Below are 25,051 nucleotides of genomic sequence, written 5' to 3'. Positions count from 1 at the left end.
GCAATCAAAGAGAACTTGCAATCGCCGACAAGTATCCTTAAATAATGAAACAAATCAGGGAGTGAGGGAAAGGAAAAGACCCATTTATCAAACTGAATCATTTCATGTGGAGAAAAAAATAGTAAATGTTAATCTGCTAAAATGGGAATCAGTGACAAGTAGCAAGGCAAAAATGAAAAAAATGATATCCAGCTAATAATATAAACAGAATCACCTATAACTCTGACAGACTAATGAAACCTTGCATCAGAAAATAAAGACTGGAGACTGGAGAATAGAAACATGAGTCACCTATGATTCCTTGCAAGAGCTAGCAAACCCACGCTAGTAAAACCCAAATCATGTGCTTCCTTTCAACCAAACAAATTTTCCAGTTGTGAGAATAACTACCAAGACAACTCCTACAAAAGGTGGCGTAATGTGCATCTCAATAATTCATAGGAGAATATGAGGCTCGACTGCTTCCGGTGCGTGCTCTCAACCTTCTAGCTAAAGAACCAAGTATAATCTGGAGGACAAAAAAAATCATAAGGTTCTCCATCTCTCCATATAGAAATTGCAAGACTTGAAGACAAGTGGCAAACTGACAACTAATACAACTTTTCAGTCGAACATATCTGCTCTAGGCCCGGTTACATTTTATTCATGGGAAGACAGCTTATATGATATTAAAGCTTACCCTTGCTTTTTGTGGTAAACTGATCCAAAATTCCAAGTTTGGAATAGCCTGAAATTTTGAGACAAGTCAGTGAAATCTATCACGAGTTACTTTGATAATAATAGATTTACAATGCATTGAGCACCATGCACCTAAAGATACATATCAGACAAGTAGACAACATAACAGACAAGTGAAAAAGTAAATGACAACAGATTTTACACATGGACCACATGATCTAACTCTAACATAAGATTACTGATTACATACGAGATAAATGAAGTGAAGTAGAAGAAACCAACTAATAGAGACATCTAAGAAACAGAAGAGTCTATACCTCTATACCATGAATTCCAAGGAAAAAGAATCTGTAAATCGTGCCAACCAACATATATGCTCCAAAAAGGCATAAAATTCTGCACAAAGAATGAAAATCAACCAATTAAGTGCAAAGCAATTACCTGAAAAGGTGATAAACTGATAATCTATGTAATCATTGGCTAAAAGAAAAAAATGCAACTAAAACTACTGCCCATAATATAATATTATAATGAACTTCACAATTAGCATATGATGACAACACATAAAAGTCCGTACATCATGACCAGAGTCCCAAACCAACCCCATCCTTTTCCACTGACAGATGTAGCCTTTGGGCAACCAGATGGATGCCGAAGTACCGTCGCCTGCAGAGAGAATAGCAATTAATATTTGGGCCAACTAAGATGCGATGAATAAGGAGTATTCAACAGGAACTTGACCATAAAATTTCCATATGGATTTATATCAATAATATATTAAGGTATATGAGAATAATTAAGGCCAAGAATTCTAAAAATATAGCAGAACTCTGGAAGAAAAAAAAAACATATTTTAGATTAACATGTACTTGCCAACAAAGAAAAGCTAACTAAAAACCAGCAATAAGAAAAAGACCAAAGCCCCAACAAGTTGGGTTCATCTTGAAAACACTATTGCACAGTACAGGTCTAGCCCAGGCAAAATACTCCACCAATATCAGCGATACATGTTACTAAGTAACAGACAGTATTATGTTACACTTTCAAATTGAATGAGAGAAAATGTAAAATTGATCTAACAAAAGCTGAGTGAACACTGGTTAACTCAACATTCTTTTTGGCCCTGACTGACCCTTATGTAGAACTGTGACTAGGAGATTTTAGACAGTTGATCAACCTTTCTGTTTAATTTGTTATCTTACATTAGGATGGACCTAATGTGCCCAGAGAATTTCAAATAAACCAAGGCATTCACTAAGTTGTCTTTCCATCAGGACAGACATATATCAGTTCTAATCACCAATCACGTGAATTTTTTTTCCAATAACCATGCAATCCAATTTATCATGCACCATTTCAGACATGAAGTACAAGGATAGTAACAATTGTATGTGCATTAAATTTAGCTCAAGCTAGAAAGAAGTTTATTGCATACTCACATAATCACATGATCCTGACAGGTTAAATGAACCTGAAACCTGCAAGGATATAAATTTGGAAGATACAAGATAGACAATGTGAGAGCTCGATAAACGAATGTGCAGCCTGATAAGAGCAAATATACTTACTTGGACCATGGTTGAGTCACAGAAGACAGAAACAGCGAGTGAGCAATTATTCCTGGGGCCTGTAGATACCATCTTGACAATAACACCTTTTTGAGGATTGTTCTTATCTGTTAAATTTAATTCAATAAAGCAAATACTTTCAGACATAAAGGAACAGATGAAGTCCTAAGATAAAAGCAACACACTTAGTATGCACTAGAAAGATGATTTCTAAACTGGAGTTGATTTGAGAGGCAAGATAACTAAACTTATCATACCAACTTAATTGAGTGAAAAACAAAGATTGAGATGATGTTTTGGAACTTACATAACTTCAAATACAGAGAATTATTTGTTTTCTTTTTCAAATGCTTTAGATGTAATATATGGTTCTCACGTCTCAGGTGCTTTAAATGTGCAAGATATGCCTCTTTCAAGCATTCACACCAAACAACTTCATAATATATGGGTGGGCTATAAGTACAATAACTAAGCCTTTTTAAAAAAAACTCGGACTTGGCTAATTTAATCCATCTTTGTTGTGCATGAACTCAAAAGACTTGATTTGCTAATCAAATTCTATGGAAACAGTACTTACCTTAATAAGAACCCAATAATGTCTCGGTAAAATATTTTTCTTTGCCTGCCAACATATACATTAAGACAGAAATCTTATCCATTGATAGATGGAACTTCAACAGCAGCTAGGTCTAGAGGGACTCAAGGTTCATATTAAGGAAAGGAGAGCGAGGGGAAGAGGGGGCAGCCCTCGGCCCGATTCTCTTCTTCAGCTCTTCGTCATCTCCTCGACTCTACTGTAAAAACTACTCAATTCCCCACGAGGGGGAGAGCGAAGCGGGGGGAGATACTTAATTGAAGATAAGTACTAAAAGAAGATAATAGATGAAGAATAGTCGTTGGAAGTAGCACTGCAAAACTATACATCAGACCACTTTCCAGGACTTGCATAATAAAACCTATTAAGTATACAACAAAAGCAGCAGCACAAGTAGATTTCAACTCATAGAATATTAACGTGATAGGATGGGCATTTAAATGATCATTGAAACTAAAAAAAAAGTCTATTATTACCAATGAGCGAAATATGAAGATTTGAGGCCCTCCCAATACTTGTACAAACATCATACCCTGCATATTACATCAATACCATTTAGTAAAGTTGAAGCAGACATAAGACGGTGTATATACCGTGAATACTATTATAACAACATCGGAGATTAACAGAACTTAGGAAAATCAACTATTGTCTATACAGAGAGCAACTATACAGACAAGCACAGTCACGGGTTCCCTTATATAGAGTGAGAAAATATAAGACCACATATAAACCAGCACACTAACATGGTTTATCATGATTGCTCGGGGAAGAGATGATGGGTGACACACAATAAATGATGGTGACGCACAACTATACAGACAAGCCCAGTCACAGGTTCCCTTATATAGAGTGAGAAAATATAAGACTACACTGAAAAGTAAATAAACCAGCACACTAACATGGTTTATCATGATTCCTCAGGGAAGAGATGATGGGTGACACACAATAAAATGAAATTCCATATAGAGTAGAGGAGAGCAATAAAAAGCTGGAGGAAATCTAAAGATTAACTATAAAGAAAAATTAAACAAATTTATATTAACATGTAGAAGATACAGAAACATAGGAGGAATTCATCATTCAGTTGGGAAATTATAGCAGTCAATCAATCCCAAGTCCCGACCAGAAACAAAACTAAATTTTCAGTGGACTGTTGCTTCTGAGAGAATTCACATGTAATTTGAGAAGTTAGGCAAAGAGAACAAATTCCAAAGAAAGACAAATTGTCTTAGTATATGCACAGACATGATCTCAAAACGACAGGCCAGCTGCATTTCTTTCCTTTAAGAGCGAAAATTCTGATTAACAAAGAAAAGCAAATAAAAATAACCAACAAGGAAAAATAGAACAACAATCTCTCCATAGACTCATCCATATATAATATGTTCTTTTTTGTCTGTGTGCAAGCCTACAGACTCTCATTGTAAATGTTTAAAGACAAAATAGAAACATATAGGTTATAGCAACTATAGTGTAACGAAAATAAATGACCTACCTCCTTCGTTGTTTGACACAAGTGCGCTGCATTGCATGCCACAGCGTGATGGACCTCCACAGTCCTTTTACAGTAAAAAAAAAATAAACAAGCAAATTATCTAGTAAGAAAGAGCTGTAAGATGCATACAATATAGAATGTGATTGACGCTTTTAAGAAAAGCATCAAATAGATATGAATGATGTACGCAAATCTAGCAACAAGTGTCTTAGATCATTATCATTTATCAGTACAATCTTTTATCAGTACAATCTTTTTTCATTTTCAGTATTGAGAATTTCATGATTTGTTTTTGAATTGTTACTTGAGCAGAAAAACAAACATGAACTACTTACTAGTTACTACTATATCAATAATAGTATACTACCAACAAAATATTAGGAACTAATGACAGAAAGCTCTTTTTCTATATCCTCGCTACCTACTTATCGACTAACATGAAAAGACATATAAATGTTGATGCACTCAAGGCCTCAAGGGTATATAAGAAAATTTGTAGTCTACTTATAGAATTGGTCCAACCAGTGATTGCTTGTAAACTTTCTTCTTTTTTTCTTCCAATAACACACGGCAGTCAAAGTTATTTCAGAGCATGTCCTTACTGCCCAGTTCAATTCACTCAATTATTGAACTTAGGAGGATCTACAGTTATAGAAACATAGAAGTAATCCCTTTGTATCCATGTGTTGCACACAAAACGCAAGAGTAAACTAAGAGAGAGAGAGAGAGAACTGAATGTGATACCATTATATCAAAAGTAGTTGCAGGAATTCTGTGATCAGCTCTAATAATCAGAAATTTACATTTTTTCACCGTAGAAGATGACATAGCATCAAACAGGATCATTTTATCCATGTCTAGTCTACTCAATGTTGAAAATTGTAAAAAACTCGGATGCATGCCTCAACTGAAGGAAATAATACTTCAGAATGGATGCATGATTTACAAGCTTCTTGCTGCACTTACACTTGAGATGCTGTTGTTATGCCCAAGGATTCTAGTTTCGGCCGATCCCGAGTGGGATCGGCCGAAACGGATCGGGATCGGGCCAGGTCGAAACCAGCCGGGATTGGCTGGTTTCGGTCTGCAGCAGCAGCTAGCTGCAGCAGCTGTCACACAGAGAGAGAGAGAGAGATTAAAAAAAAAGAGTGAGAGAGAGAGAGAAAAAGGAAGAGAGAGTGAAGGAGAGAAAAAGATAAAAAAAAAGAGGGTGAGAAAGAGAGAGAGAAAGATAGGAAAAAAAAGTATGGAAGAGAATGGATATTTCAGATTAACAGTTAGAGGGATAGGAAAGAAGAGAGGGAGGAAGAGAGATTTTTATTTTTTAGGCTTTATATGTGAGTAATTATTTCTTATAATTTTTTCTAAATTTTTAAAAATTTCTCAACATTTTTAATAATATTTAGAATTTTATTTAATTAAAATAGTCCGATCCGATACGGGCGGCCGATACGTATCGTTTTTCTGGACGGCCGATCCCGATCCCGATACCAATTTTTGGAACCTTGGTTATGTCTCTCTCGGTTCTAGTTGATGACTTGGTGGTGTAATTTCACTCCCAGCTTTTTAAAAACCTTATCTTTTCAAAGTTGAGTACAAATTATCTTTTGCATTAAGAATCATAAAAATCCCAATAATAATTATAAGCCTCTGTTGGCAAACTCACTAGAATGTCAGCACTCCATAGTGAAAAATATATCTAATAAACCAGCTTAGACCATTGCAGACAGCTAACGAATCACCTAAAAGAAGAGAAGGAAAAAAGAGAAAAATCTTATTCATAGATTACCAACTGAAAGTTCTAATATAGCCAGCTAAATTGATGCATTAGTTCATTGCAAGTACTAAGTTAAGAAAATAGTTATAAAACATTAGGATATAATATCCCCCAAAAGCAGATACCTGGCAATCAAAGCACAACGGTGGGTCATGGTTAAATATCATTTGATCGCATAACTGTTCGCAAAACACAAAAGAGGAAACAAAATGACAAGCTGAATATCAGTGACATGTGTAACATAAATCTAAATAGTTCAAATTGAGGAAACTATATATCATTTAACATGGATTTACTTATCACATAGAATACTCTCTTCTAAAAATCTCCATTTTATGGTTTCACAAAGAAAAGGTAACCTGACAAAGCCAACCTGAAACCACAGCAATGTATCATTTACTGATACCTTGTAAAACCTGCAAAACACAATTTTCCATGTCATTGACACATACAATATTGTTCATGGAATAAAATGCACTCTCTGCATATTCAACAGATTTGGAGATAAACCACTCTTCAAGTACCAATATTGAATCTTACAAGGTAGAATTTGCTCAATGGTTTAACTTAAATTCTGACAATATCTGAGAAAATGATAAAGTAATCACATCGGCTCAACAGATAAGACAGAATTGTACGGTGCATCCCTTGATAATTGCGGAAGGAAGGCATTTCCTTATGCCTTTCTAAGTACACATCACCTTGTAGTGCTCTCATTCAATTCATAAAGGTAATTGACTAAGCCTGTATGTCAAAGTATTAGGTAACAATACATCCACCACTCTCCTGTAACTTAAAAGCCTTCGAAATGAGAATGATTATTGGACATTTTGTGCCTATGATGGAGACACACCTACTCCACAAAGAATAAGTCAATACAAGATGGGCACCTACATATATTACTCGCAAATAAGTCGAAATCCAATCACTAGCACCTTGGGTCCACCTCGAGACAAACAAATACAGCTTTACTTCATTCAATACTATACCAAAAAAAAAAAGGAATCAAGTGGATAGAGTCACCAGAAATTTCACGACAGACCCAAAAGATTACCATATAAGCTGAAAAGAGCCTCCCGATCCCAAAGCAAACAAATAAACTAAGAAATATCAAATGCCCAGATGACAAAATCGAATCTTTAGGGAGAAGGTGAAGTACCCATCTTCGCTAAGAACACCATGAGGGTGCTTCGGGGTGGGAGACGCCAAGCTGTAGTAATAAAGAGTGTTGCGGTGGACGACGCCGAGCTCGCACGCACCTCCACCGCTGGATGATAGAAGGGGTGCGAACCCAAGAAGTGAAACGGCAACGAGGGCCCACGAGACGACGAGATCTCGCGTCGCCATTCCGGGGAAGGAGAGGTTGCGGAGGTCTCGCAAGAAGCATCCCAGAGAAGCTCGGTGAGAAGGGTAAGCGAAGAAGGACGGGAGAGGTGGGGTGGAGTCGTGTTCACACCAATCAGATTTTTTTAACCGTTGGATGCTATTGGGGTTAGAAAAGCATATGGCCCACTCTAAAATTTATAATTTTAAATTGGTTATAATAGCCAATTTTTATATCCCATATTTTTCTGTACCCATTCCAAAATCACAAAAACAGCATATTAGTCACACAAAAAAAAGTTAAATTATTTGTGCCTAATTTTTAGGTTATACGATTCTTTTCTTCTATTAAGATTTCTCTCTTACATATAATTATACCTTAATTATAGAAGATATCATTTAATACTAAACAATTTAAATTTGATTCTCTAATAGAGATAGACTTCAATTTAAATATAATTATCTATCTCTATCTATCTGTTATTAAATTTTAGTTTTAATCAATATTAAACTAATGAGAGATATATGTAAATAATTAAAAAATAATCAAAGGGATAAAAAAAATATGAATATCCTTATTCTGATATATATATATATATATATATATGTCTTTTATTTCATAAATTAAGATAATATAATTATAAAAAAAACTATGAAAGATAATATATTTTAATAATAAATAATTACTTATTGAACCCGTAATATTTTTTAATTTTTTTGCATTCATATATTTATCCTTGAGTATCTTAACAGTTAGATCTTCATCAAGTCTATTAATAAATAATTATCTCTATAGTAATGAAAAATTGCTCTTAATAAGAATATAGGAAGAAAAGAGTTCTTTTTTTTTTTTTATTCTCTCCTTACTTTTAAGAAAGTCTAAATGATGTTTATTTCACTTTAGTAAAAATTATAAAAATAGCACAAATGAGTGGTAAAATATTTTGTAGAAACTTTATCATAATCAAAGACTTTGATATTGAGATTGTAGATATGATGTTAATCCATCCTAACTTTTTAAACAGAATTGGTTCGCCTTAATTTGTTTTAGATATTTATATATCTTATTATTACCGAGTAAAAGCACAACTAAATTATTACATGTCTTAGGAATATATTATATGAAGCCCTTTTAAAATTAATAAAATATTAAGTAATATTAAATAATATTTAGATATAAAGAACTTATATTTAGATATAAAGAGCTTATCTAAATATTTTTCTTGCTCTGTGAAATAATATGAAAATGAGATCGTCATGAGCAACATCGATGGTTGCCCTAATTATGCAAGGATGGTGGTTGAGATTGCGAACGTCGATCAGATTTAGAGGCACTAGCATCAATTAGATGGCAAGCGATGGTTGAACAATGGGTGTCGACTAAGTTAAATGACACAATATTGATTTGATGATGGGTGGTGATTGGATCACGATTGTCAATTGGATAGAAGGAGTCGGTGTTAGGCAAACAACTGAGTTAATTAGTAGTTTGACGTCGATTAGATAGCGATGTCGTTGAGTCCGGATTGTAACCTTATCGGTGATGGTTGAGTCACATTAGGTGGTGGTTAGCGAGAGATAGAAATTGATCATTTTTTTTAACTTAGGAGAGTTGAGAGATAGAGAGAAAGATTTTATTATTATTATTATTATTATTATTATTATTATTATTATTATTATTATTATTATATTACAATAACTCAACTAATTTATGATAGTCCTAAAAATGCAACTAATTAATAGGTTGAATATGCAATTAATTCATTCATGTTGGTAGAGGAAATCACAACGAATTGAGTTGCATGCATTAGTTTGCTAATAGATTTAATTTTCTTAAGCCTTATAAATTTAAGGGATAATTTCCTTTTCACCCCCTGAACTATTACCCATTTTTATAATGACCTCTTTAACTTTTTTTAGTACATACTAACCCTCTGAACTATTATAAATATTTCACCCCCATGACGTCATTGACGGAATCAGTGAATTAACCAATTGCCCCTCCATTTATAATGACAGAATAGTTAAGTGGTTTAGCTAACATTAAAAAAAAAATTAATTCTTTCATTGCCCTCTATCCTAATCCCATTTCTCCCAAAATTTCTTTATTCCTCTCTCGCCTTTCTCACCCGACATCTCCTCCGAGCACATCCCACCCCAGCCCAACATGAGCACCTCCTTTTCTCTCTTCATCTCTTTCTCTTCTCCCTCTGTGATTGTGCTCCAGATCCTTGGTAACAATCCCATAAAAAACAAAACAACTAGCGAGAAGAGCGCAAACCCACATCCCCTTCTCCATGCCCATCCCTCTTAAGACCCCAATCTCTAAAAGCAAAGAGACCCAAAATTATTGAAGAATCTAATAAAAATAGGCTAATGGTGGTAGTTTTTTAGCCTTTTGTACCAAACGGAAGAAATTTTTTGGTGAGTGGTTGAGAGAGAGTTCCTCCCTCCTAGAAATCTTCCTTTCTTTGCTTGGCTTGCTCTTGTCACACTTAGCTTCAAATTGGTCCGACAATATTTTTTCTCTTACCTTCTCAGCTTTGGATTTGTGAATGGTCTCCATAAGCACTCTCTTGTTCTTAAAGACATTACCTTTCACCTTCTCTTGTGCCTCTATGCTTATGATAACCAGAATGTCGCCCATTCCTCTTGGCTTCCAAGGCTTGCTTTGCATGAGATCGCGAGTGAATTTTCATCAGTTTCTTAATGATGAATCCATCCTTCATAAGCTTCCAGATATTCCAGCATTGGTTAGTCATGGAGATCTCGTTGACCTTATTAGGATCAAGCCAGACCTTGCAGCGGCCACAAACGAGAATGCTCATGGCGAGCCGCTTCTCTAACTTGAGCAACACCATCGCCTCTCCTTAATCTTGATGTCGATCGCTCAATTTAGTGGAGAAGGAGAAGAACAAGGTCAACCTCAAGATTCGAAAAATGGAGAAAGAGGTGGGATGCAGTAGAGATGGGGAGAGAGAAGGGTATTTTGGTCATCATAAAAGTTTATTTTAAGTTGTCATTGCATATAAGGGTATTTTGGCTATTTAGTTGTCACGTGACCATCTGATGACAACTTAAGGATAGAAATAGGTAACAGAACCCTAACAGAAAGGGTCAAGTAAGGTATTTCTAATAGTTCAAGTGGTCAATGTGTACTAAAAAAAGTTAAAGGGGTCATCGTAAAAATATGTGATAGTTTAGGAGGTGAAAAGAGAATTATCCCTAAATTTAAGCTAAGACTTCAGAAAATTATGCCTTTCAATGTATGATTATAATTGTCGAAGAACCTACCCAGGTGGCCACCTAAGTTGAGCGAACCCTAGGTTTGGAGATGAAGTAAATCACTTAAAGTTCTACCATAAAATTCTTTAATATAATGAGATATATGTTGTCTATTCATAGGAAATAGAGGAGCCAACTTTTTTATTATGAAAAACTTTTATTATCGTATTATCACAGATATGCAAAAATTCTTAAAGGAATAGAATTTTTTTTTTGAATAGACTAGGAAATTATAATTGACTTAGTTTGATTGGGTTTAAACGAATGTAAAATAATTGGCGATTTAAAGGGAACATTGATTGATTATTAGTGTGAGATTTACCATAACAAATGATATTAGCCAGACCAAAGTAGCACTGAATAAATCCAAATATACAAACTCCAACAATGGTTGGGGGATATACGTAATCTTTGAAAGAAATACTTAGTTTATTTATTTATCCTAGAAGCTCAATCAACGGCTAGATTTTTGTTGGGAAGTGATCAAAGTGACCAAATCATTTCCATAACAAACTCCCGACGTGGAAGACGTCTGGGAAATGCATTGCCCAATGAAAGGGCGAATCAAAACTATTTAAACGGGGAGCTATCGTTTCCTTTTATCTTGAGAGGGGGTGGTGGAGGAATGGGTATAGTTTTGGAATAGAAAAATAAAATAAATCTATATTCTGGAATATTTCTATTCTATATTTTCTTTATTCTGCGGCCAAACCGGTCTAAAGATTAAAAAAAAAAACAATGTTTATAATCAAATCGAGCCTTTAATTAAACAACAGCATCAATTCCCACGAGCAAAAGAAAGACTTAAACCAAAGTCGTCGCCGACCTCCATCATAACGCCGAATTCTTCAAAACCCTGTTTAAAACCCTAGGCCGCTACACCGCTAAGCTTCAGGGGAAAGCCATGGACGCGGAATCGGATCCTTCGAACCGAGCCCTAACGTCGACCCTGTTCTCCGAACTCGCTCCTCCTCTCTCGGAGCCCGTCCTCGAAACCCTAGCCCTAGGTGGATTCCGGCACTGCACTCCTGTCCAGGCCGCAACCATCCCTTTACTCCTTGGCCACAAGGATGTCGCCGTCGACGCCGCCACTGGATCGGGTAAAACCTTGGCTTTTGTCGTGCCCTTCGTCGAGATTCTTCGTCGGTGCACCTCTCCGCCCAAACCCTACCAGGTTTGATCTCTCCTCTCTCTCTCTCTCTCTCTCGATTTTTTTTTTTTTGTGTGTGGATATTTCTAGATGATTTGAATTATAAGCCGAGTTGAAGTAGTTCGAAGTTTGGTGGGGGAATTGTTCACTACAAGGTCAATTTTAAGTGTCGTTAATGTTGGGAATATGTGAAGTAGAGAGGAATCCAAACTTTGGGTTGGAAGAGCAAGGTGCTTGTTGCTTCCTTTAAGATAATAATTTCCCCATTAATAGTGCAGATGGGCTCTTGGAAATTCTATCTCCAAGAGACAATGCCTTCATTATCAATTACCAACTCTAAAGATCAGGAACAAAGATTGAAAGCAATAATCTATTTGATGAAAGATGGATTGTTATATGTTCCACGGTGCTCTCTTCCTCTCTATTTAAAGAGGTTTAGAAAATGTATCCGTAGGAATAAACATCTTTTCATATTGGGAAACATCCCGTAGGAAATAGCACTTTTGGTCCAATTAGATTCTTTGGTTTAATGGATTAAAACCGTTTTTATGACATCCGTTTGAAAACCCCCTTGACGCAGTTCAAATATTATTCGATCACTTATCGAACGGTGCTTTCAGTTTGGCACCCATTCATTCACGAACACTGCCACCTTTCTAACGCCAGTATAATGCTAGTTCATTTTCTCTCTTCTTATAATTCTTATCTTTCTATATATATACTTTACTATGCTTTATTCATGGAGATCCTCCTAATGGAGGCTCTCCAAACACCAACGAGTTTTGGCAAGGAGTAGCAAGAGCACATCTCTTTATATAAGAGATGTAATCCTACAACTCTTTATTCCCAAGCTATGTGGGGCTAAACCAAAAAATTCATGATTTCCCTCCAAGAGGGCTTACTAAATTTCTAGAGGGAAACTTGAATTTCATGAATTGCCATATATTCGTTATTCATGCTTTTGTTTTAAATTATTTGAGAAAATACCCTATAGCCAATGCCCAAACTTCTTGAAAGTTTGGAACTTCTTTAACAAAATCGAAGGAGATGTTAAATTGTGAGACAGGAGGGGATCTTCTACTGAATTATGTTGGTGTCCTATAGAGAATATTACTTTCTCTTCCCTTCCTTTATATTTATTAGTTATAAGGTGAAAGAGTGAATTGCCAGAAATGGTTTGTTGGCTCATTTAATCTTTTATAATTTACCTTCAATTTAGCCAAATTTTAGTACATTAACTGATTCTTATATTTATTTGAAATAAAGAATTCCTATATGAAGGTGGTAAAAAGAAGAGTACTCATTTAAGTTCTTAAATCATTGCCGAAGTTCTAGAAAATTAAGTAAACAAAGAGTCAGGAGTTGGAACTTTAGATTGAGGATAAGTATCGTGACTAGTGGGCTTATGTTTTATGAGAACATTCACAAGAGTGTTTGAGAGCTTCTATGCAGCATCTGAAATAGAAAAAGAGAGTTTTCAAGAGTTCACAAAGCTTAGTTGGAACCCTTTGTCTAATTTATATGTTTTATGCATTTTATTATCTTCTTGAGGAATATTGTTGCTCCTCCTATCTTTTGATGATGACTGAACAGTGTGGTGTTCTGACTTGATGTAAGAAAACCAAGTGTTACTCATTTTTCTGCTTCCTTTTAGTTCTGGTAACTTCAATAATATCTTTTTTTTGAGGCTGTACTTATATGAATCTCTTTTATGTACCAGATTATGGGAATTATCATATCTCCAACGAGAGAATTGTCGGCACAAATTTATCATGTTGCCGAACCTTTCTTCTCAACAATGCCAAGTGTAAAGTCTATGCTTCTTGTTGGAGGGCTAGATGTTAAATCAGACCTCAGGAAAATAGAGGGCGAAGGTGTGAATGTTTTGGTGGGCACTCCTGGGAGGTTACATGACATAATGGAGCGTCTAGACATTCTAGACTTTCGGAGTTTTGAGGTACCTCCTCTGCACATTAAAAAGAAAAATGGATAAATTCTGCAGCAAATATATGTATTGCTCATCAAATTGGTGTCAAGTACAGTCTAGTTTGAAGTTGAATCTCTATTTTGTGTTCCTCATCTCACCCTTTTCAAGCCTAAAACGACAAAACAAAGTTGGAATCTACCAGCAAGAAACAAACCCGCAGAAACCACTAATGTAACAAAGTGGACGATGTCAAATTTCAAAACATTTATTAACCACAAATAATAAGATCAAAAAATTTTATATAGGCAAACCCTAAAAAGACAAAAGATTATAATACCCTAACATAGAAAGACTAAACTGTCCTCAACATCAAATTTTCTTGATCAATGATCTAGGTCTGATGTTCGCATGTCAGTCGAGTGGGCTTATAGGCAACTTTGATAGTGCTTCAATATGCCCAATCAATTTGCTGTAGTTCATCATGAGTAATCCACATGCTATCTGAATCTGGACGGCCTTTCCATTGGACTAAGAAACAGTGAACTATTTGTTTATCTAAAATAGCATTTTTTTTTCTTTCGTGTGGATGAAAAATGGCAAATGGTAGGATCAAAAGCAGGCATATATGGAGGTGTACAAGTTTAATGGTCATCAAGGATAGTCAAATGAGGTTTATAAGCAACTAAATATTCAATACTATTGTGAAATTAATGTGATAATGAGAGAGAATATCAACAATATAAATTTTAGGTCCTACACATTTCAATATTATATATAAAAACTCTTCAGATCTAACATGAATGACGACATAATCTGCAACATGAAAATCATAGCGTGTATATATATATATATATATATATATATATATATATATCGGTTTGTAGTTTATATTGAAGATTACTAGTTTCAATTCGATTTGGTGATCTTTTAACGTAATGAATAAAAAATGATATGCAAATGCTTCTATAGACGTAGCGACCCTAGCATGTGGTGACATAAGAATTAAGTCTAAAGGCAATGGGCTCTTGGTTTGCTTCTTTTTGAAATTCATTTGGAGTGATGATATGTAACCCCTTCTATAGTATCACATCTTTCTTATTATCTTTATTAGTTAGTTTAGAATGCAAAAGATTAATTTTGATTTTTGTGCCTTCAAAGTTGAAAGAACATGAAGATAGGAACAAACACCTTTTGTTGATGGTATTGTGAACTTAGTAAATTTTAAAAAATTAGAGGGAAATGTATTTATTTTGGAACGAAATTATAAATAGATAAAGAGAAGATTTGAAATTGTGGTGTAAATATTACTTTGATGTAACATAAAAAAGTAAAAAAATTTATTTTTTAAGGAAAACTAAATATGTGCCATGCAAATAGTATTAAACATTATTATTAAATTTATAAAATATAATTTCAACTTAGCCATTTAAAACTAACATTAAACATATCAGTAAATTAAATTAAATAAACATTTTTTTACCTGTTTGTACGAATGCTTTTTTGTCAGTGTTATTTTTATGTGAGCCATGGTAAAAGAGGAGCTCTTTTCTAAAAAAAATTATTTATTTTTTGGAAGAGAGGGGAGAGAGATGGAAGAGAGAAGAGGGAGAAGATTAAAGACCTGAAATTGATAGATTTAAGTCATGTCGAAGATAAAATTAGAATCAATTTGAAAGAGTATTAGCTTCAAACCAAACAAGCCCCTAAAGCCCTAGTTATTTCCTTCCCACCCACCCCGCTTCTCATCTTGCCCAACTCTCCCTACTCCATGGCTCCATCTATGCCCTAAAGCTTCTCAACTCCCCTTCCTCTTCCAACAATCGTGATGCTGCCTCCCTAAAGATCCTCCTTTGCACCGACTCCTCCGTTGTTCACTGTTGCATCGATTCCCCCTCCGTCGTTTGCTGCTGCATCAATTCCCCCTCTGTCATTCGCTGTCGCACCAAATTCCCCGCCCCATCTGGCGTGTTGCCTCATCATCGAGCTCGTGGACAATGGATCCATTGACTCCCTCCTCCGTCGTCAAAGTTGCTTGAGTGAAGACAAATAATTTAGCCCCATTTACTTTAGGAATAAATTTTTTTTATTTCAAAATATAACTCTTTATTTCAGAATAATAGTTGAACACCATAATAATCCCATTCTAGAATACAAACACTGTACATCAAAATTGTATCTTATATCGCACACTAACTCAATTACTAATTTACCCTTGATATTTATCATGTCAACCTATGTTATATCATAGATCCTAGTTTCGACCGATCCCGAGTAGGATCGGTCGAAACGGATCGGGATCGGCCATAGTCGATCCTGATCCGGGCCGAAGTAGCAGGTTGGCTGGTTTTGGCGCTACAACAGTTGCTACAGATATAGAGAGAGAGATGGATACAACAGACTAACAGTTGAAGGGATAGGGAGGAAGAGAGATTTTTAGGCCTTATATATGAGTAATTATTATTTTCTTTTTTTTAATTTTTAGAAATTTCTCAATATTTTTAAGTAATATTTATAATTTTATTTAATTAAAATAGACCGATCCGATACAGGCAGCCGATACGGCCGATCTCGATCCCGATAACGATTTTTGGAACCTTGCTTTATATCAAATCAAAAGGTATTTATGGTAATTTCATAAAAAATAAAACATTTTTTTCTTATCTTTTCTATCATTTTATATCACATTAAAGGTAATTATTACACTCTTATTCTAGAATACAAGTGAACACAAGAATATTTTCCTAGAATAAAGACTTCATTTTGGGAATAATAAAGAGGAAGATCTATTTTAGAATTAACTTTATTCCTAAAATAAATAAAGCCTTAGGTTTTAATTTGTTATCCTCTACTTTTTTTTTCTGAGTTTTGGGGGATCTCTGCTCCCAATACTAAAGCCATTGCATGTTGCACAACTATTGCTTATTGCAGCCACCTCCAATGTGAGACAACTGAGCAGTCATCTCCTTTTTTTGTAGATGTCCTTGATCACATCCATTTATTTTCTAACACTTATTTTTTAATGCTAATATGTATTATTCGGTCAAACCTAATGTTTTTTCTACAACCTTTTTTGTTTTCCGACATTAATTAGCAAATCCATGGATGACTATGAGATTAATATGACCAAATTTGGATATTGACTATGAAATTAATATGACCAATCAACTCCCACCGCATCGTCCATGACTCTATGGCAATATCAAGCTCTTCAACCTTCTTATCAACACTGCCGACGAGGTCAAGGTCACCGACTTAGATGTTGACAAGATCTTCATCAAGCTAACGAGCCGAGCTTGAGCTTTCTCGAGCTTGAGTCGAGCCAGCCTTTTCTAGCTCATATCAAGCTTGAGCTGAGAAAATATTAGTATCGAGTCGAGTCGAGCTAGCCGCAACTCACTCAAGCTCGTTCATTTACACCCCTAAGTGAAGCTAGTGATGATGATGATGACATGGAGGAAGCAGTGGTGGCAGTGACCAAAATAGAGCGATGGTGGCAATGGGACGAGGTGACGAAGGTAGAAACAGTGAAGGGGAGGCTGCAACAATGGTGAGCGTGACGGTGGTGGGGTAGAGGAAACAGATGTTGTTGCAGCCGGTGAAGTGGTAGTCAGCAAGTGGTGATCGATAGAGCAATGGCGAGGTGTGATGTGGCTATGGCAAGTGGCACTGTTGACCGAAGGGGAGGTGGTCGGTGAGATGAGCGTGACATCAATGTAGTGGCGCGTTGAGATCGGAGTTGTAGCATTGAGGTAGTGGCGACATCGAAGTGGGTGGGCTCTAACGGTGAAAGTATGATGCAGCGTTAGAGAGGATCTCGATGGCGTGCCTTTGTTTTTGTATTGTTTGGTCATTGTAGCTTGGAGCCTTGGAAGAAGAAGATGATTTTGATTTGAGTTTTGGGGTTGATGGTCACCTGAGAGTGGGGGAATTTTGTTGCTGAGGTTGACTTGGTGGTGAGTTTAGGCAGGCCATGTGGGAATTAATTGGGAGAGGAGGGAATTTTAGGTAGATTTGGGGGAAAGGAAAATTCAAAATTTGGATGGATTTGGGTACTTTTGGTAAGGTAGTATTTAATGAAGGATTAAGCCCTAAATTTGAATTTCAAAATTCAAAATTTTGAGATATAAGGAAACAATAAGAATTCAAATTTTGAATTTTCAAAATTTCTTACCAGAGAAGTTCTTTGTTTCTTGTTTTGTTTTGTGCTCTTCGTTTTTTTCTTTAATATAGGCTTTTTTTTTTTAACTTACCTATGGTGGAGAAGATGATAAAGGATTTGATAGTGGTAACAACGGAAGAATTGAAGAAGATGGCCGCCAAATCTTGCTTTGTGGTTTGGCAGTGACAGGTCTTCTTGTTGTTTGATGATGAGCGGCTCAATGATTGCAATGACCAAAAAAAGAATAGTAGGATTTTCAACACTAATATTAAAATTGATGTAGGATGATGATATAAGAAGAACAAAGTAGCAAACCCGCGGAATCTACCAACGGAGTGTTGGAAGGTACCAATAGAGTGTTGGAATTCACTATCGTAACAAAGTAGGCGATATCAAATTTCAAAACAATTGTTAACCTCAAATAACAATATAACAAGCCTTTATATAAGCAAACCCTAAAAGGACAAAAGACAAATACCTAACATAGAAAGACTAAACTAATCTCAACATCAAAGTCTCTCTCTTATGATGTCTGATCAATGGTCTGTGTTTGGTGTCCACACCAGATCAGTTCAAGGATAATCAAGAGGTTGTGTATGATAGTATGGTAATGACAGATTCATACCATGAGGTTGTGGAAAAATGACCTTTTTTTAGTTCTTTATATGAGAAGAAATGGAGGAACCAAGTGTATAATACATGTAATGTTTTATAAATCTCTAACTTATTTCCATCCAAGCTTGTCAATGAATGGGATCCACATCAGCCTGGTGGGTAAAGATGAAAATAAACTCTTTTCACCCTATAATCTATGAAGCAGTATATAGTGATTACCTAGATAAAATAAATTTTCTCCTATGTTGCAGTAGAATTTTTATGGCAAAGGCCAAAATTTACAGATATGATAGAGCAACCACCTAATATCATGCTTAATATGACTCATGCTTGACATCAACAACCCTGAATACATGTACTATCTTCCACATGTATTTGTTCTCCCTAACTCTTTAGAGTTTGTTCATCTCCATTTTATTTTGATATCTTCTATTGCTTACTCTTTGTTGAAACAGATCCTTATTCTAGATGAGGCTGATAGACTACTGGATATGGGATTTCAAAAGCAAATTAGCTCTATCATTTCTCGTTTACCAAAGCTCCGTAGAACTGGCCTTTTCTCAGCTACTCAGACAGAGGCAATTGAAGAGCTTTCTAGAGCAGGATTGCGAAATCCTGTTAGGGTTGAAGTTCGAACAGAAACAAAGCCACAAGATAATATGCATCTCTCACAAGAACTAGCTTCTTCCAGAACGCCATTGGGTCTCCACATTGAGGTATGCTGATAGAGTTAGGCAATAGTGATTTGGAATGCTTAGCAACTTAGCTGCTCTGCCAGTCGTGAACATCTGTTTTACTCTTCTTGGGGCTTACTAGATTTCAGCTGTTCTCTATCTGACTATGTTTGTTGAGGCACAATTCGGATTTCTAGATGATAATAATGATCAACTGGTAGTTAGCAAGCAAATTAAATATGCCTAATTTCAAATATGCAATGAATAACCTAAATAAGAAGGCCAGACCAATAAATTTAAAGCTTCTTGTTGAACCTGTTGGCACTTGTCAGTAGCACGTGTCTGTAACATTACCATGTCCAACCTTAATGTTCAGTAAGAAGGATGCGTGCTTTGGAAAAAGAATGAATTTTCTAGTTGCATGTTTCTATGGGATATTTCCTTCATAAGTAGGACGCAGAGTGGCCATATGTTTGTTAGTTATACTTTATAGGTTGATCTTTATCATCTATTTATCTTTATCTATGGAGATATATATGCTAACATGATGTAAATTCCTGCAATTAGTTGGGTTAATTTCATTGCTTTTATACCATTCATCTTCACACCTGAATTGACTGAATCCTAAATTTCCTTCTTCCTGTTGTGCAGTACATGCTATGTGAAGCACAGAAAAAGTCATCACAGCTTGTTGACTTCCTATTGAAGAACATGTCAAAAAAAATTATAATGTCAGTGCATACATTACCAGCCAAACTTATGTGCTATCTTTGTATATCCATTTGAGATGAACTTGATGCACAGGGTCTTGTATGCTATTGTAACTTTTATCTGTTTTACTTATTACAGCTACTTCATGACATGTGCTTGTGTTGATTACTGGGGTGTTGTTCTTCCACAAATTAACATACTTAAAGGGTGTCCTCTGATTCCTCTTCATGGAAAGATGAAGCAGGTAAGACAAGTAATTTAGCTGGAGAAATTGGGTTTCTATTTACCCATTAAATGTGTCATTCAATCTATTCATTGATGCACCTTATATTAATCTTAGATGCTGGACTTTTCTGTAGACTGCTAGAGAGAAAGCATTGGCATCTTTTTCAGCTCTTTCAAGTGGTACCTTGCTATGCACAGATGTTGCAGCAAGAGGTCTCGACATTCCAGGTGTTGATTGGATTGTGCAGGTAGATTTTTATCTACTTAATCAGTCCCTTAATATGTAAACTATGAGCAGCTTTCTGCATTCATTTATAGCTTATAAAGAATCAGAAACATTTTATTTCAGAATAGTTGGCTCAATCAGTTTCCCATTTCTATGTTCTGAAGCAGTAGAAGATGTAGATATTATATTGGATATGAGTTGATTTATTTGATATACATTGTGATTAATGTGTTTGCCTGATATTGTGACTAGTAATCTCTGGTTAATAATCATATATTCCAGTGGTACATGTAAGCCATACTGCGCGTATAAAAATGTTCCTGATCTTGCTCAGTTCAGAAAAGCTCCATAAAGTACTGGACAGAAATATCTTGAAAAACAACCCTAACTTGTTGTTGAACAATTCTTCATAATATGTAGCTTTCTCCTCCTAGGTCAAATGTTTACCAACAAACACTTTGTAGAATTTTCACTCACCTGCTTTTGTAGGTAAACTTAGCTTATGGAACTTAGACACCATCAACATCTACGTTACAGAAATAGGTATACAAAACACTTGAAATTCAAATTGCTTAGATCTCTGTTGTGCATGCTGATAATGATGAAATTAAATGGACAATTTCTTGTGGACATAGTTGAAGCTCAAAAGAGTAGAACATGTAGCTGACCTGTTGAAATGATTGTTAGAAAACCTGTACAGTGTCAGTTTCTATCTACACATCTAGTATTGTACTGCTTTTGTTATTTCAAAGATTAAATAGTCCCTGATGCGCTAATGACGGATAATCATAGCAAGTAGAAGTTAAGCAAATGTTGTGTTACATCATATATTTACGTTGACCATTTTAAAAGGTCAAGCTTTATCAAACTAACACCATTAGAAATAATAGTATTGATCTACTTTCTTTCTTGAATATGCCTGACAATATGGATTTATGTTACTATGTTAGTACTAGAATTTTTCATTTGGTTTCATTCTGAACTGTGAGACATAATCAATATGATACTAGAAAGATTGTTTTGTTAATTATGAAACTTATTAATTACACTAGTATGTTTTTTGACAGTATGATCCACCTCAAGATCCAAATGTTTTCGTTCATAGAGTTGGCCGAACTGCACGGATTGGTCGGCAAGGAAGTGCTCTTATATTTCTCTTACCAAAGGTTTGCCCTAACATCACTGTGAAGTGTGGACGATAAATTCTATGTTGCTTGTTGTAGTATCAAAAAATTTCTGATACACAGGAGGATGCATATGTGGAGTTCCTGAAGCTTAGAAGAGTACCCCTTGAAGAGAGAGAATGTTTTACTGATGTAGCAGATGTGATTCCCCAGGCAAGTACTTAGGTTCAGTTGTTTTCTCATCTGATGCTCCAGATCTACTGGACTTTGCCTTGTGGCGAAGTTCTTATTGTTAGAGGAATTGTAGATAATAACAACTATTCTAAGAACTGCTTTTCATTTGATGTTTTTTTTTTCTTTCTGAAAAATTCCTCTGTTTTGCAAACATCATATATGTACTTTCTGGTAATGTTCACTTGCCCATAATAAAGGTGTGCATTTGTGCACCACTTATGCTTTTCTTTTTTCTGTTGTGATACTTGCGTGCACTTTTCAATATAAACCATCATTGGTTTAATGCTACATTAGCTGTCAGAATTTAATCTTCAAATGAAGAAACTATGAAGGTGTAGAAGAATGCGGTGATGGTTTGTGCAGTTATAACACTCTGGTCATTTTTCTCTTGTTTCTGTGGTCACTGCTGACAGACTCTCCATCCTGAAAGTCTCTTCCCATCTCCTCTTTCTTCTTCTTTTGTGCCCTTCTCTTCTTCAATTCTGTCGTCGTCTTTTTTCCACTTTTGTTTTTTACCTTCTGCGTACTTCCCTACCTTTTCTTTTAATTTCTGATACTTCCACATGCCCCTGTTCTACTGTGCCCTGCCTTTCTACTAATTTTTTCTTCTCTTTGCTGCCGGCAGTGCTTCCTCTGTTTCTGTTCAAGTTTCTTGTAATATTTTGCTGGCAATTTCGGTTGCTGCTATCATTTTGCTCTTTCTGTTGTCTACGTATTGTAGCTATAGTTGCTTCTGTCCTGTTAATTTGTTAACTTCATTTTTTACTTTGTTTCAAGAGGTGCATCCTTATTTATCTTCACCACATGCCTCACATTATCTTCGCACACTCTAACAGACCTTGCTCATTGGTTATCCTGGTGCCTCTAAGAGGTTTTGTTTCTTCATATCTGTAGCCTATCTCAATAGGGCTCGACAAACTTCGAGATGAATGATCTCATTTCTATCAATTCCCATCCTTTGATACCTTCGTAATCATGCTTATACATATCGAATGATTCCTATGGCATGAACAAAGAGATAGAGTAGTTTTCTTTTTGTTCTTTTTAACATGGTTTGTGGAAGTAATTTGCTATAGAGTGTAGATTCCACTTATTATAACTTCTAGGAAATTGCATCAGCTTTGTATGCATTAGGCTCTGCCTTTCCTGGTCTACATCCAAAGAAGGATTTCAGACATTTTCTTGTTGGAAATTATGTTCTACTTAAAGATTACATGAAAAAGTTGAATATTTGATGTTACAGCTGAGGTCTGCTGCAAAAGAAGATCGTGCTGTCATGGAGAAAGGTCTTAAAGCATTTGTGTCATACATTCGTGCATATAAAGAGCACCACTGCTCTTACCTCTTCAGGTTGGCCAACTCCATGACCCTTAAGTCATCTCCAGATGCCTTTCTGTTTCCTAATAGCAGCATTGTCAGGTGGAAAGAATTGGAAATTGGAAAACTGGCCATGGGATACGGATTACTCCAGATTCCTTTAATGCCTGAGGTGAAGCATCACTCTCTCTCAGTTGATGGATTTTCTGCTGTAGATGATATTGATTTAGTGCAGATCAAGTACAAGTAAGTATATTCAGCTATATGCATTGTAATATTTTAATGACTTGTCATTTCCCATAGTTATATCTATTCTTTTTTTTTTTTTTTGACAAGCTTAAACAAGTTTGTGGGTTTCTCAAGGTCTGAAATATTTTTTTTTCCCCCTGGTATCCCTTTTAATTATCTGTATGTACTCAGAGATAAATCTAGGGAGAAACAAAGACAGAAGAATTTGCAAATGAAGGAAGCAGTAGCAGCTCGTGGTGAAAAACCAGAAAGAATGAAGAAGGCTGTAGATCAAGCTCCTAATATTACAAGAAAAAAAACTGGAAGACAACGTCATGCAACTCAGACGAAAGAAGACTATGATGAGTTGGAGCAGGAATATCGCCTACTCAAAAAGCTAAAGCGCGGAGTGATTGATGAAGCTGAATATGAAAAACTTACAGGCTTTGCTAATTCTGACGATGAAGGCTCTTTGGATAGCAACCTTAAGAACTTTGGTAAGAAAACCCTCAAAGGAAACAAAAGCAAGCAATCGAAGAATAAGCAAAGAGGTAAGGCAAAAGAATCTGGAAGGAATCATCGGAACTCTAAGCACTTGAAGATGAATTTGAAATCCAAGACCAGTAAATCATGAGAATGAAATTATATGACACATTGAACTGTGGTGGCTCCTGTGAGAATTCAGCTCATCTGAAGGGATATTCGAGATGGCACTTATTAGTCGGATTTAAGTGACAGCTTGCTGGAGGAATAGATTAACTTCACTCCACTGCCCAGTTTTGAATATTGAGCTGCTCTTGTTCAGGGAGTAACAAGTTTCTTTTCTGGCAAATTTTGTTCTGGAAGACTACCAGCTACCACATTTGACGGAGAATTTTATATATATTGCTTTTCGGGGGTCATCACAAAGGTATGCCAGCCTGCAGGTCAAAATAACTTTTCAGGCTTCAATTTAGTCCTGTGTCGGTCTTTACAGGCTTTGATTTCTACAATAATACTCCCGTCCAACACAACTATGGATCTGTATACAGAATACCTTCCCAATTATGTATTTGGGTGAACCACAAGCTCGATAGGATAGAATGTTATTTTATCTGCGCATAATTTGTAATATCCCTATGTACTTATCCTGGGAAAATTTAAATTATCTATTATCTTGGGTCCTCGTGTGCCATTGTTTAAAATTCTTATGAAACGCCAGTTACTATAAGGAATGGTAGCATTTTACAAAGCATCTTTCACAGGACCACTTTTTTTAAGATGCCTATGCATGTAAGCGGGCGGGTGATTGATGCAACCATTGTGGAATAGAAATTATACTGTTACCTAAGAAATCTTATTATTATTATTATTATTACTTGTTGGGATACACACAACATTATGAGATAATGTTATATTGTTATTAATTTTATTGGAATATGCACATTTTTACCTTGGTGAGAAAATATCCTCTCTTCACGTAGTATGCCGGCCAAAATATTTAGTCGAGATATGTTATCTTTCCTAGATCGTGTCATCATGATGAACTCGGATGATGATAGCGTGTTACACGTGAATAAACAATCATGCAAGTCTTCCACCACACATGCATATATTTGGAAGTTTACCAGCCTTGTAATTTGATGTACGACCCTGATACTAGAAAATTTCACTAACAAACACTTTAACGCCAAATAAATCTCACTTCTTAATCACTTCGATTCAAACCACAAATAGAGAAATAGCAAGAGAAGCAGA

General features: G+C 35.6%; 2 protein-coding genes across 3 annotated transcripts; one reads left to right on the top strand and one right to left on the bottom strand.

Annotated features, from left to right (window-relative positions):
• Positions 1-62: 62 nt before the first annotated feature.
• Positions 63-7,549, bottom strand: LOC140790687 (uncharacterized). Of its 2 annotated transcripts, XM_073140882.1 has the most exons (11): positions 7,276-7,548; positions 6,490-6,532; positions 6,242-6,295; positions 4,340-4,403; positions 3,318-3,374; positions 2,247-2,353; positions 2,118-2,156; positions 1,256-1,344; positions 996-1,074; positions 680-727; positions 63-508 (listed from the first exon to the last, which is right to left on the bottom strand). In XM_073140882.1, exons 1-11 carry the CDS (start codon positions 7,461-7,463, stop codon positions 428-430), a joined length of 849 nt encoding a protein of 282 aa, XP_072996983.1. In that variant the 5' UTR covers positions 7,464-7,548; the 3' UTR covers positions 63-427. The 2 variants fall into 2 exon arrangements, with proteins under 2 accessions (XP_072996983.1, XP_072996984.1); XM_073140883.1 differs by lacking the exon at positions 6,242-6,295 and having other exon boundaries at positions 7,276-7,549.
• Positions 7,550-11,563: 4,014 nt separating this feature from the next.
• Positions 11,564-24,498, top strand: LOC140790686 (DEAD-box ATP-dependent RNA helicase 18). The gene is made up of 11 exons (XM_073140881.1): positions 11,564-11,898; positions 13,595-13,831; positions 19,031-19,291; positions 19,901-19,980; positions 20,099-20,204; positions 20,320-20,433; positions 21,479-21,577; positions 21,659-21,748; positions 23,013-23,119; positions 23,189-23,332; positions 23,507-24,498. Exons 1-11 carry the CDS (start codon positions 11,629-11,631, stop codon positions 23,946-23,948), a joined length of 1,950 nt encoding a protein of 649 aa, XP_072996982.1. The 5' UTR covers positions 11,564-11,628; the 3' UTR covers positions 23,949-24,498.
• Positions 24,499-25,051: the final 553 nt, after the last annotated feature.

The sequence above is a fragment of the Typha latifolia genome, chromosome 6 (assembly GCF_019914945.1).
Source record: "Typha latifolia isolate L0001 chromosome 6, TyphaL0001v2, whole genome shotgun sequence".
In the NCBI taxonomy this organism is placed as follows: domain Eukaryota; kingdom Viridiplantae; phylum Streptophyta; class Magnoliopsida; order Poales; family Typhaceae; genus Typha; species Typha latifolia.
This window is presented reverse-complemented; position numbering and strand designations above follow the sequence as displayed.